This window comes from Ranitomeya imitator, chromosome 7 (assembly GCF_032444005.1).
Source record: "Ranitomeya imitator isolate aRanImi1 chromosome 7, aRanImi1.pri, whole genome shotgun sequence".
NCBI lineage: Eukaryota > Metazoa > Chordata > Amphibia > Anura > Dendrobatidae > Ranitomeya > Ranitomeya imitator.
Genome location: NC_091288.1, coordinates 181506170 through 181518533, shown reverse-complemented (window position 1 = coordinate 181518533; position 12364 = coordinate 181506170). Strand labels below are relative to the sequence as shown.

The window sequence follows — 12364 nt, the reverse complement described above, 5'->3', positions numbered from 1 at the left end:
CACCGCGGCCCTGCCAGCACTATGACTTCCGGTAACCCTGGGGCGGACACGTGGGCGCAGCTCTGTGTGAGACCTGCCGCATATCGCCAGGTATTTCCATACAGCGCCCGGACTACAGCGCCCAGCAGTGATTATCGGGCTGAGCGTTGTACTGAAGGTGCGCGGAGTCTCAATCATGAATGCTGCGTTTGAAAGGTTGGGAATGGGGGAGATGTAGTGGCCAAAACTGACGGAGGAGAGCCCTGTGCAAGACCAATGTATGGCCCCTCTCTGTGTGGGACGTCCACCCCTGGACGAGGGCCGCCCTCCTAATAACATCCACCCCTGGACGAGGGCCGCCCTCCTAATAACATCCACCCCTGGGCGAGGGCCGCCCTCATAATAACATCCACCCCTGGGTGAGGGCCGCCCTCCTAATAACATCCACTCCTGGATGAGGGCCGCCCTCCTAATAACATCCACTCCTGGATGAGGGCCGCCCTCATAATAACATCCACTCCTGGGTGAGGGCCGCCCTCCTAATAACATCCACTCCTGGATGAGGGCCGCCCTCCTAATAACATCCACCCCTGGATGAGGGCCGCCCTCCTAATAACATCCACCCCTGGACGAGGGCCGCCCTCCTAATAACATCCACCCCTGGGCGAGGGCCGCCCTCCTAATAACATCCACCCCTGGGTGAGGGCCGCCCTCATAATAACATCCACCCCTGGGTGAGGGCCGCCCTCATAATAACATCCACTCCTGGGTGAGGGCCGCCCTCCTAATAACATCCACCACTGGGTGAGGGCCGCCCTCATAATAACATCCACCCCTGGGTGAGGGCCGCCCTCCTAATAACATCCACCCCTGGGTGAGGGCCGCCCTCCTAATAACATCCACCCCCGGGTGAGGGCCGCCCTCATAATAACATCCACCCCTGGGTGAGGGCCGCCCTCCTAATAACATCCACCCCTGGGTGAGGGCCGCCCTCATAATAACATCCACCACTGGGTGAGGGCCGCCCTCATAATAACATCCACCTCTGGGCGAGGGCCGCCCTCATAATAACATCCACCCCTGGACGAGGGCCGCCCTCATAATAACATCCACCCCTGGGTGAGGGCCGCCCTCCTAATAACATCCACTCCTGGGTGAGGGCCGCCCTCATAATAACATCCACCACTGGGTGAGGGCCGCCCTCATAATAACATCCACCCCTGGGTGAGGGCCGCCCTCCTAATAACATCCACCCCTGGGCGAGGGCCGCCCTCATAATAACATCCACCACTGGGTGAGGGCCGCCCTCATAATAACATCCACCCCTGGGTGAGGGCCGCCCTCCTAATAACATCCACCCCTGGGCGAGGGCCGCACTCCTAATAACATCCACCCCCGGGTGAGGGCCGCCCTCCTAATAACATCCACCCCTGGGTGAGGGCCGCCCTCATAATAACATCCACTCCTGGATGAGGGCCGCCCTCATAATAACATCCACCACTGGGTGAGGGCCGCCCTCATAATAACATCCACCCCTGGGTGAGGGCCGCCCTCCTAATAACATCCACCCCTGGGCGAGGGCCGCCCTCATAATAACATCCACCACTGGGTGAGGGCCGCCCTCATAATAACATCCACCCCTGGGTGAGGGCCGCCCTCCTAATAACATCCACCCCTGGGCGAGGGCCGCACTCCTAATAACATCCACCCCCGGGTGAGGGCCGCCCTCCTAATAACATCCACCACTGGGTGAGGGCCGCCCTCCTAATAACATCCACCCCTGGGCGAGGGCCGCCCTCATAATAACATCCACTCCTGGATGAGGGACGCCCTCATAATAACATCCACCACTGGGTGAGGGCCGCCCTCATAATAACATCCACTCCTGGATGAGGGCCGCCCTCATAATAACATCCACCACTGGGTGAGGGCCGCCCTCCTAATAACATCCACCACTGGGTGAGGGCCGCCCTCATAATAACATCCACCACTGGGTGAGGGCCGCCCTCCTAATAACATCCACCCCTGGGTGAGGGCCGCCCTCATAATAACATCCACCACTGGGTGAGGGCCGCCCTCATAATAACATCCACCACTGGGTGAGGGCCGCCCTCCTAATAACATCCACCCCTGGGTGAGGGCCGCCCTCCTAATAACATCCACTCCTGGATGAGGGACGCCCTCATAATAACATCCACCCCTGGGTGAGAGCCGCCCTCATAATAACATCCACTCCTGGATGAGGGCCGCCCTCATAATAACATCCACCCCTGGGTGAGGGCTGCCCTCATAATAACATCCACCCCTGGGCGAGGGCCGCCCTCCTAATAACATCCACCCCTGGACGAGGGCCGCCCTCCTAATAACATCCACCCCTGGGTGAGGGCTGCCCTCATAATAACATCCACCCCTGGGTGAGGGCCGCCCTCCTAATAACATCCACCCCTGGGTGAGGGCCGCCCTCATAATAACATCCACCCCTGGACGAGGGCCGCCCTCCTAATAACATCCACTCCTGGGCGAGGGCCGCCCTCCTAATAACATCCACCCCTGGACGAGGGCCTCCCTTCTAATAACATCCACCTCTGGACGAGGGCCGCCCTCCTAATAACATCCACCCCTGGACGAGGGCCGCCCTCCTAATAACATCCACCCCTGGGTGAGGGCCGCCCTCCTAATAACATCCACCCCTGGGTGAGGGCCGCCCTCATAATAACATCCACCACTGGGTGAGGGCCGCCCTCATAATAACATCCACCCCTGGGCGAGGGCTGCCCTCCTAATAACATCCACCCCTGGGCGAGGGCCGCCCTCCTAATAACATCCACCCCTGGGTGAGGGCCGCCCTCCTAATAACACCCAACCCTGGGTGAGGGCCGCCCTCCTAATAACATCCACCCCTGGGTGAGGGCCGCCCTCATAATAACATCCACCCCTGGGTGAGGGCCGCCCTCCTAATAGCATCCACCCCTGGACGAGGGCCGCCCTCCTAATAACATCCACCCCTGGACGAGGGCCGCCCTCCTAATAACATCCACCCCCGGGTGAGGGCCGCCCTCCTAATAACATCCACCCCTGGGTGAGGGCCGCCCTCATAATAACATCCACCCCTGGGTGAGGGCCGCCCTCCTAATAGCATCCACCCCTGGGTGAGGGCCGCCCTCCTAATAGCATCCACCCCTGGGTGAGGGCCGCCATCCTAATAACATCCACCCCTGGGTGAGGGCCGCCCTCATAATAACATCCACCCATGGGTGAGGGCCGCCCTCCTAATAACATCCACCCCTGGGCGAGGTCCGCCCTCCTAATAACATCCACCCCCGGGTGAGGGCCGCCCTCATAATAACATCCACCCCTGGGTGAGGGCCGCCCTCCTAATAACATCCACCCCTGGGTGAGGGCCGCCCTCATAATAACATCCACCACTGGGTGAGGGCCGCCCTCATAATAACATCCACCTCTGGGCGAGGGCCGCCCTCATAATAACATCCACCCCTGGACGAGGGCCGCCCTCATAATAACATCCACCCCTGGGTGAGGGCCGCCCTCCTAATAACATCCACCCCTGGGTGAGGGCCGCCCTCATAATAACATCCACTCCTGGATGAGGGCCGCCCTCATAATAACATCCACCACTGGGTGAGGGCCGCCCTCATAATAACATCCACCCCTGGGTGAGGGCCGCCCTCCTAATAACATCCACCCCTGGGCGAGGGCCGCCCTCATAATAACATCCACCACTGGGTGAGGGCCGCCCTCATAATAACATCCACCCCTGGGTGAGGGCCGCCCTCCTAATAACATCCACCCCTGGGCGAGGGCCGCACTCCTAATAACATCCACCCCCGGGTGAGGGCCGCCCTCCTAATAACATCCACCACTGGGTGAGGGCCGCCCTCCTAATAACATCCACCCCTAGGCGAGGGCCGCCCTCATAATAACATCCACTCCTGGATGAGGGACACCCTCATAATAACATCCACCACTGGGTGAGGGCCGCCCTCATAATAACATCCACTCCTGGATGAGGGCCGCCCTCATAATAACATCCACCACTGGGTGAGGGCCGCCCTCCTAATAACATCCACCACTGGGTGAGGGCCGCCCTCATAATAACATCCACCACTGGGTGAGGGCCGCCCTCCTAATAACATCCACCCCTGGGTGAGGGCCGCCCTCATAATAACATCCACCACTGGGTGAGGGCCGCCCTCATAATAACATCCACCACTGGGTGAGGGCCGCCCTCCTAATAACATCCACCCCTGGGTGAGGGCCGCCCTCCTAATAACATCCACTCCTGGATGAGGGACGCCCTCATAATAACATCCACCCCTGGGTGAGAGCCGCCCTCATAATAACATCCACTCCTGGATGAGGGCCGCCCTCATAATAACATCCACCCCTGGGTGAGGGCTGCCCTCATAATAACATCCACCCCTGGGCGAGGGCCGCCCTCCTAATAACATCCACCCCTGGACGAGGGCCGCCCTCCTAATAACATCCACCCCTGGGTGAGGGCTGCCCTCATAATAACATCCACCCCTGGGTGAGGGCCGCCCTCCTAATAACATCCACCCCTGGGTGAGGGCCGCCCTCATAATAACATCCACCCCTGGACGAGGGCCGCCCTCCTAATAACATCCACTCCTGGGCGAGGGCCGCCCTCCTAATAACATCCACCCCTGGACGAGGGCCTCCCTTCTAATAACATCCACCTCTGGACGAGGGCCGCCCTCCTAATAACATCCACCCCTGGACGAGGGCCGCCCTCCTAATAACATCCACCCCTGGGTGAGGGCCGCCCTCCTAATAACATCCACCCCTGGGTGAGGGCCGCCCTCATAATAACATCCACCACTGGGTGAGGGCCGCCCTCATAATAACATCCACCCCTGGGCGAGGGCTGCCCTCCTAATAACATCCACCCCTGGGTGAGGGCCGCCCTCCTAATAACATCCACCCCTGGGTGAGGGCCGCCCTCCTAATAACACCCAACCCTGGGTGAGGGCCGCCCTCCTAATAACATCCACCCCTGGGTGAGGGCCGCCCTCATAATAACATCCACCCCTGGGTGAGGGCCGCCCTCCTAATAGCATCCACCCCTGGACGAGGGCCGCCCTCCTAATAACATCCACCCCTGGACGAGGGCCGCCCTCCTAATAACATCCACCCCTGGGTGAGGGCCGCCCTCATAATAACATCCACCCCTGGGTGAGGGCCGCCCTCCTAATAGCATCCACCCCTGGACGAGGGCCGCCCTCCTAATAACATCCACCCCTGGACGAGGGCCGCCCTCCTAATAACATCCACCCCCGGGTGAGGGCCGCCCTCCTAATAACATCCACCCCTGGGTGAGGGCCGCCCTCATAATAACATCCACCCCTGGGTGAGGGCCGCCCTCCTAATAGCATCCACCCCTGGGTGAGGGCCGCCCTCCTAATAGCATCCACCCCTGGGTGAGGGCCGCCATCCTAATAACATCCACCCCTGGGTGAGGGCCGCCCTCATAATAACATCCACCCATGGGTGAGGGCCGCCCTCCTAATAACATCCACCCCTGGGCGAGGTCCGCCCTCCTAATAACATCCACCCCTGGGTGAGGGCCGCCCTCCTAATAACATCCACCCCTGGGCGAGGGCCGCCCTCCTAATAACATCCACCCCTGGGTGAGGGCCGCCCTCCTAATAGCATCCACCCCTGGGTGAGGGCCACCCTCCTAATAACATCCACCCCTGGGCGAGGGCCGCCCTCCTAATAACATCCACCCCTGGGTGAGGGCCGCCCTCCTAATAACACCCACCCTTGGGTGAGGGCCGCCCTCCTAATAACATCCACCCCTGGGCGAGGGCCGCCCTCCTAATAACATTTCGCTAATCTATCTGGGTATTGTAGTTCTCCCATCCCCTTTATTAATTTTGTTGCCCTCCTTTGTACTCTCTCTAGTTCCATTATATCCTTCCTGAGCACCGGTGCCCAAAACTGGACACAGTACTCCATGTGCGGTCTAACTAGGGATTTGTACAGAGGCAGTATAATGCTCTCATCATGTGAATTCAGCCCTCACCCAGGAGTGGATGTTATTATGAGGGCGGCCCTCGCCTGGGGGTGGATGTTATTATGAGGGCGGCCCTCGCCCAGTTGTGGATGTTATTATGAGGGCGGCCCTCACCCAGGGGTGGATGTTATTATGAGAGCGGCCCTCATAATAACATCCACCCCCGGGCGACTGCCGCCCTCATAATAACATCCACCCCCAGGCGAGGGCCGCCCTCATAGTAACATCCACTCCTGGGTGAGGCCCGCCCTCATAGTAACATCCACTCCTGGGTGAGGGCCGCCCTCATAATACCACCACCCCAGGGCGAGGGCCGCCCTCATAATAACATCCACTCCTGGGTGAGGGCCGCCCTCATAATACCACCACCCCAGGGCGAGGGCCGCTCTCATAATAACATCCACTCCTGGGTGAGGGCCGCCCTCATAATACCACCACCCCAGGGCGAGGGCCGCCCTCATAACACCACCCCAGGGCGAGGGCCGCTCTCATAATAACATCCACTCCTGGGTGAGGGCTGCTCTCATAATAACATCCACTCCTGGGTGAGGGCCGCCCTCATAATAACATCCACTCCTGGATGAGGGCTGCCCTCATAATAACATCCACTCCTGGATGAGGGCCGCCCTCATAATAACATCCACTCCTGGGTGAGGGCCGCCCTCATAATAACATCCACTCCTGGATGAGGGCCGCCCTCATAATAACATCCACTCCTGGATGAGGGCCGCCCTCATAATAACATCCACTCCTGGATGAGGGCCGCCCTCATAATAACATCCACTCCTGGATGAGGGCCGCCCTCATAATAACATCCAGTCCTGGATGAGAGCCGCCCTCATAATAACATCCACTCCTGGGTGAGGGCCGCCCTCATAATAACATCCACTCCTGGGTGAGGGCCGCCCTCATAATAACATCCACTCCTGGATAAGGGCCGCCCTCATAATAACATCCACTCCTGGATGAGGGCCGCCCTCATAATAACATCCACTCCTGGATGAGGGCCGCCCTCATAATAACATCCACTCCTGGATGAGGGCCGCCCTCATAATAACATCCACTCCTGGGTGAGGGCCGCCCTCATAATAACATCCACTCCTGGATGAGGGCCGCCCTCATAATAACATCCACTCCTGGATGAGGGCCGCCCTCATAATAACATCCACTCCTGGATGAGGGCCGCCCTCATAATAACATCCACTCCTGGATGAGGGCCGCCCTCATAATAACATCCACTCCTGGATGAGGGCCGCCCTCATAATAACATCCACTCCTGGATGAGGGCCGCCCTCATAATAACATCCACTCCTGGATGAGGGCCGCCCTCATAATAACATCCACTCCTGGATGAGGGCCGCCCTCATAATAACATCCACTCCTGGATGAGGGCCGCCCTCATAATAACATCCACTCCTGGGTGAGGGCCGCCCTCATAATAACATCCACTCCTGGATGAGGGCCGCCCTCATAATAACATCCACTCCTGGATGAGGGCCGCCCTCATAATAACATCCACTCCTGGGTGAGGGCCGCCCTCATAATAACATCCACTCCTGGATGAGGGCCGCCCTCATAATAACATCCACTCCTGGGTGAGGGCCGCCCTCATAATAACATCCACTCCTGGGTGAGGGCCGCCCTCATAATAACATCCACTCCTGGATGAGGGCCGCCCTCATAATAACATCCACTCCTGGATGAGGGCCGCCCTCATAATAACATCCACTCCTGGGTGAGGGCCGCCCTCATAATAACATCCACTCCTGGATGAGGGCCGCCCTCATAATAACATCCACTCCTGGATGAGGGCCGCCCTCATAATAACATCCACTCCTGGGTGAGGGCCGCCCTCATAATAACATCCACTCCTGGGTGAGGGCCGCCCTCATAATAACATCCACTCCTGGGTGAGGGCCGCTCTCATAATAACATCCACTCCTGGGTGAGGGCCGCTCTCATAATAACATCCACCCCTGGGTGAAGGCCGCCCTCATAATAACATCATCCACCCCTGGGCGAGTGTCACCCTCAGGAGGACGTCCACCCCTGGGCGAGTGTCACTTCCACCCTATTGCAGTGTATTGACAATTCCCTTGTTCAAATCGAAAAATATCTGTGACCGAACCATTTACCCCTGTTCCGAACCAGACCCTTTTTTTTCTGTAAATGCAATTTAAAGATCTATAAAAAAAAATTCTTGCTCATCAAATGATTTTTGCATTTTTTTTTATCAGTGATAAGTGGGGGCCTAAATTTTGTTATTTTCATTCTCTATTATTTTTTTCTTGTCTATTTTTTTTTTTTTTTTTGGGTGGGGGTTGGTTTATGTGGGTTCGGCAATGTTCTGTTGGAAAACCTTGGTTCCCGGCTTTCACATGCATGTTATTTGACATGGACCACCTACCTTAAACATTGTACTTACCAGGTGCACCCCGGCCCTGCCACACTTCAAATTTCGTCCAGAAATTGTGTGAGGAACATGACAAAGAGTTCTTGAAACCTCTGTCCGATTGAGCATCTGAAAAGCAAATCCGATCCCTTCAAGACGGCACCTCGCAACATACAGGGCTGAAATGATCTGCTGCTAACATCTTGGTGCCCAATACCATAGGACACAGAGGCCATGTTTCCACGTAGCAGAATTTTTCCTGTTGGTGTCCGCACCAAAATTTGCAACAGCAGTCTGTCTAAACAAAAGGATCCTACATTAAGGCAGCTGTATGTTTTTTTACATGTTTTTTTTCAGGATTCACTGAATTTTCACAGGATTTAGATTTATAAAACTTAACATGGAGAAAACAGAATTAATTGTCTTTCCCCAATCTCACGCGACCCCCCCAATGAATCTATCCATTACAGTAAACGGCTGCCCACTCTCCCCAGTCCTACAAGCTCGCTGTCTCGGGGTAATCCTTGACACTGATCTCTCCTTCAAACCACATATCCAAGCCCTTTCCACTTCCTGCCACCTTCAACTCAAAAATATTTCACGGATCTGTACATTCCTAAACCAAGAATCTGCAAAAACCCTAGACCATGCCCTCATCATCTCCCGCCCCGACTGCTGTAACCTCCTGCTCTGTGGCCTCCTCTCTAACACTCTCGCACCCCTTCAATCTATTCTAAACCCTGCTGCCTGACTAATCCACCTGTCCCCCCGCTATTCCCCGGCCGCTCCTCTCTGTCAATCCCCTCACTGGCTCCCCATTGCCCAGAGACTCCAGTACAAAACCCTAACCATGACGTACAAAGCCATCCACAACCTGTCTCCTCCATACATCTGTGACCTCATCTCCCGGTACTTTCCTGCACGCAACCTCCGATCCTCACAAGATCTCCTTCTCTACTCCCCTCTTCCCACATCCGCATCTAAGACTTCTCCCGCGCATTCCCCCTACTCTGGAACTCTCTACCACCACATATCAGACTCTCATCTACCATAGCAACCTTAAAAAAGAACCTGAAGACCTACCTCTTCCGACAAGCCTACAACCTGCAGGAACCACTGATCGACCAAACCACTGCACGACCAGCTCTATCCTCACCTACTGTATCCTCACCCATCCCTTGTAGATTGTGAGCCATCGCGGGCAGGGTCCTCACTCCTCCTGTACCAGTTATGACTTGTATTGTTCAAGATTATTGTACCTGTTTTTATTATATATACCCCTCCTGACATGTAAAGCGCCATGGAATAAATGGCGCTATAATAATAAATAATAATAATAATAATAATCCTATAGGGGAAAAAATGCATCAAAAACCTGAAGTTCAACAGCATCTTTAAACGGATGGTGGTCAAGAGTTTTCATGAAAACATTCATTTTGCTTGAACTATTGATTTTCTACACACACACACAAAAATGCTACATGAGAACATGGCCCTATAGAGATCTTGGGAAGCCTATGGCTTTATGGGTTACAGAAGTTTAGTCTGGTCCAAGGAGAACCACAGAATATTAGGAAGGTGGATTTCATGGTCTACATGGTCATGGTCTACATGTTATGCATGTATATATTCTGTGTGTGTGTGTATATATATATTATAAAAAAAAATTTCACTGCAGTGAAGTATTATGTGTCTTATATTCCTTCTTAATGAGTTACTTTTACTTTTTGATACACAGAAGAATGACAGGCGGTGATGAGGAATATATAACCTGCACTGAACCAACAAAGAAGAAGAAGAAACAGAAACATGAAAAATCTGGGAAAAGTATAGTAAAGGAATCACAGTCTCATAGTAATGAAAGTAAGAAGAAGAAAAAGAAAGCCAGCGTTGCAGAAGATGCTTTGAAAATAGCAGATGTAGTTCCTAAAAAGAAGAAGAAAGGTAAAGCGTTAGATGAAGATGTGGCATCATGTGACCTTATTATAAACAATGTCCCAAAAAAGAAGAAGAAAAAGAAAAATGTTGAAGACGATGTTCTTGAAAGTATTGATCCACTGCATAAAAAAGAAAAACATTCCGCTGTAGAAGAAAGTGAGGAAAGTGTTACAAAGAAAAAGAAGTTTAAGCAATCCAAGGGGAACCTTGAGTACAAAGCAACAAAAACCCAAAATGTTGGCACGGATGTCTCAGTCAGCCAGAAGAAAAAGGGTTCTGCTCTAGAGGAACAATCAAGATCTTCTAAGGATGACCAGTCTGAGATGTCTGACCATACGGAAGCAAAAAAGATAACAAAGAAAAAGAAGACGACTTCTGTACCGAGCGAAGATGATGTTATTGATGGTCATGATGTCCACCATGGAGAATCTTTAAGGGTCTCCAAAAAGAAGAAAAAGAGAAAACTATCAATTACTGATGAAAAATCTGGACACGGAGAATGTGATCTGAATGGAAGGCGAGATAAAGAACGTGACATCGTATCTGATGGAGCCTCAAAGAAGAAAAATAAAAATAAAGCAAAAGGCACGGCTGAGTTAGCGGTTGGTGCCCATGGATTTTTACATGTGACTTGTCGTGAAGAAGAAAATCAAAAGTCAAAGAAGGCAAAAAAGAAGAAGTTGGCTTCTGTACAGAGCGAAGATGATGTCCACCATGGCAAAGAAGATAAAGAATCTTTAAGGGTCTCCAAAAAGAAGAAAAAGAGAAAACTATCAATTACTGATGAGACATCTGGACACGGAAAAACAGCTCTGAATGGAAACAGAGATAAAGAATATGAGATCATATCTGATGGAGCCTCGAAGAAGAAAAAGAGAAAAAAAGCAAAAGACACAGCTGAGTTGGCGGATGGGGCCCATCAATCTGTACATGTGACTTGTCATGAAGAAGAAAAGCAAAAGTCAAAGATGAGGAAAAAGGAGAAGATGGCTTCTGTACAGAGCGAAGATGATGTTATTGATGGTCATGATGTCCTCCATGGTGAAGACGATGGAGACTCTTTAATGGTCTCCAAAAAGAAGAAAAACAGAAAACAATCAATTACTGATAAGGAATCTGTACACGGAGAATCAGATCTGAATAGAAACCGAGATAACGAATGTGACATCATATCTGCTGGAGCCTCGAAGAAGAAAAAGAGAAATAAAGCAAAAGAGACGGCTAAGTTGGCGGATGGGGCCCATCAATCTGTGCAAGTGACTTGTCATGAAGAAAAGTCAGTGAGGAGGAAAAAGGAGAAGATGCTAAAGGTTGAGGAGCACTCTGCAAGTGAAGACACACCGAAAGTTCCCAAAAAGAAGCAGAAGGATAAAGAAGAAACCAAAAAGTCTAAAACATGGAGCAAGAAGCAAGTATGTATCACATATTCAGACATGTCTGTTTAAAAAAAAAATACTTGTCTTCATTAAAGAAGAATTCTAGAACAGCTTTTCGTAAAACTCTCCTCTATAGTTTTGTCTCCTGGAAATATACAAAATAATTGACAAATGGGTGTTGCGACTACTGTTGTCGGGATTTGTGCTGACTGTCAGTAATGATTGACCATCAGATACGTCCCTTTTTTGAGAAGATGCATTGTGACGCTGACTGTCAGTTTACTTGTATAGTTTCAGGAGGAATAGCAGAGGAGCAGTGCAAATGGCTTTGATAAAAGAGTAATGTTTAGTCCATGTGCACTATCTGGGTAATGGTTAGTCCATGTGCATTATCTGGGTAATGTTTAGTCCATGTGCACTATCTGGGTAATGGTTAGTCCATGTGCACTATCTGGGTAATGTTTAGTCCATGTGCACTATCTGGGTAATGTTTAGTCCATGTGCACTATCTGGGTAATGTTTAGTCCATGTGCACTATCTGGGTAATGTTTAGTCCATGTGCATTATCTGGATAATGATTAGTCCATGTGCACTATCTGGGTAATGGTTAGTCCATGTGCA

At 52.8% G+C, this 12364-nt stretch overlaps 1 protein-coding gene across 3 annotated transcripts in view; it reads left to right on the top strand.

The window, feature by feature from the left end:
• Positions 1–12364, top strand: part of KNOP1 (lysine rich nucleolar protein 1) — a 60097-nt gene that overhangs the window by 11498 nt on the left and 36235 nt on the right. The window contains exons 1-2 of one of the 3 annotated variants that reach the window (XM_069734156.1): positions 16–90; positions 10168–11779. In XM_069734156.1, coding sequence (XP_069590257.1) covers positions 10172–11779 — 1608 coding nt within the window. In that variant the 5' untranslated portion in view covers positions 16–90; positions 10168–10171. Of the gene's footprint in view, positions 1–15; positions 158–10167; positions 11780–12364 lie in introns of those variants that run through there. The other 2 variants (XM_069734157.1, XM_069734158.1) reach the window with 2 other exon arrangements.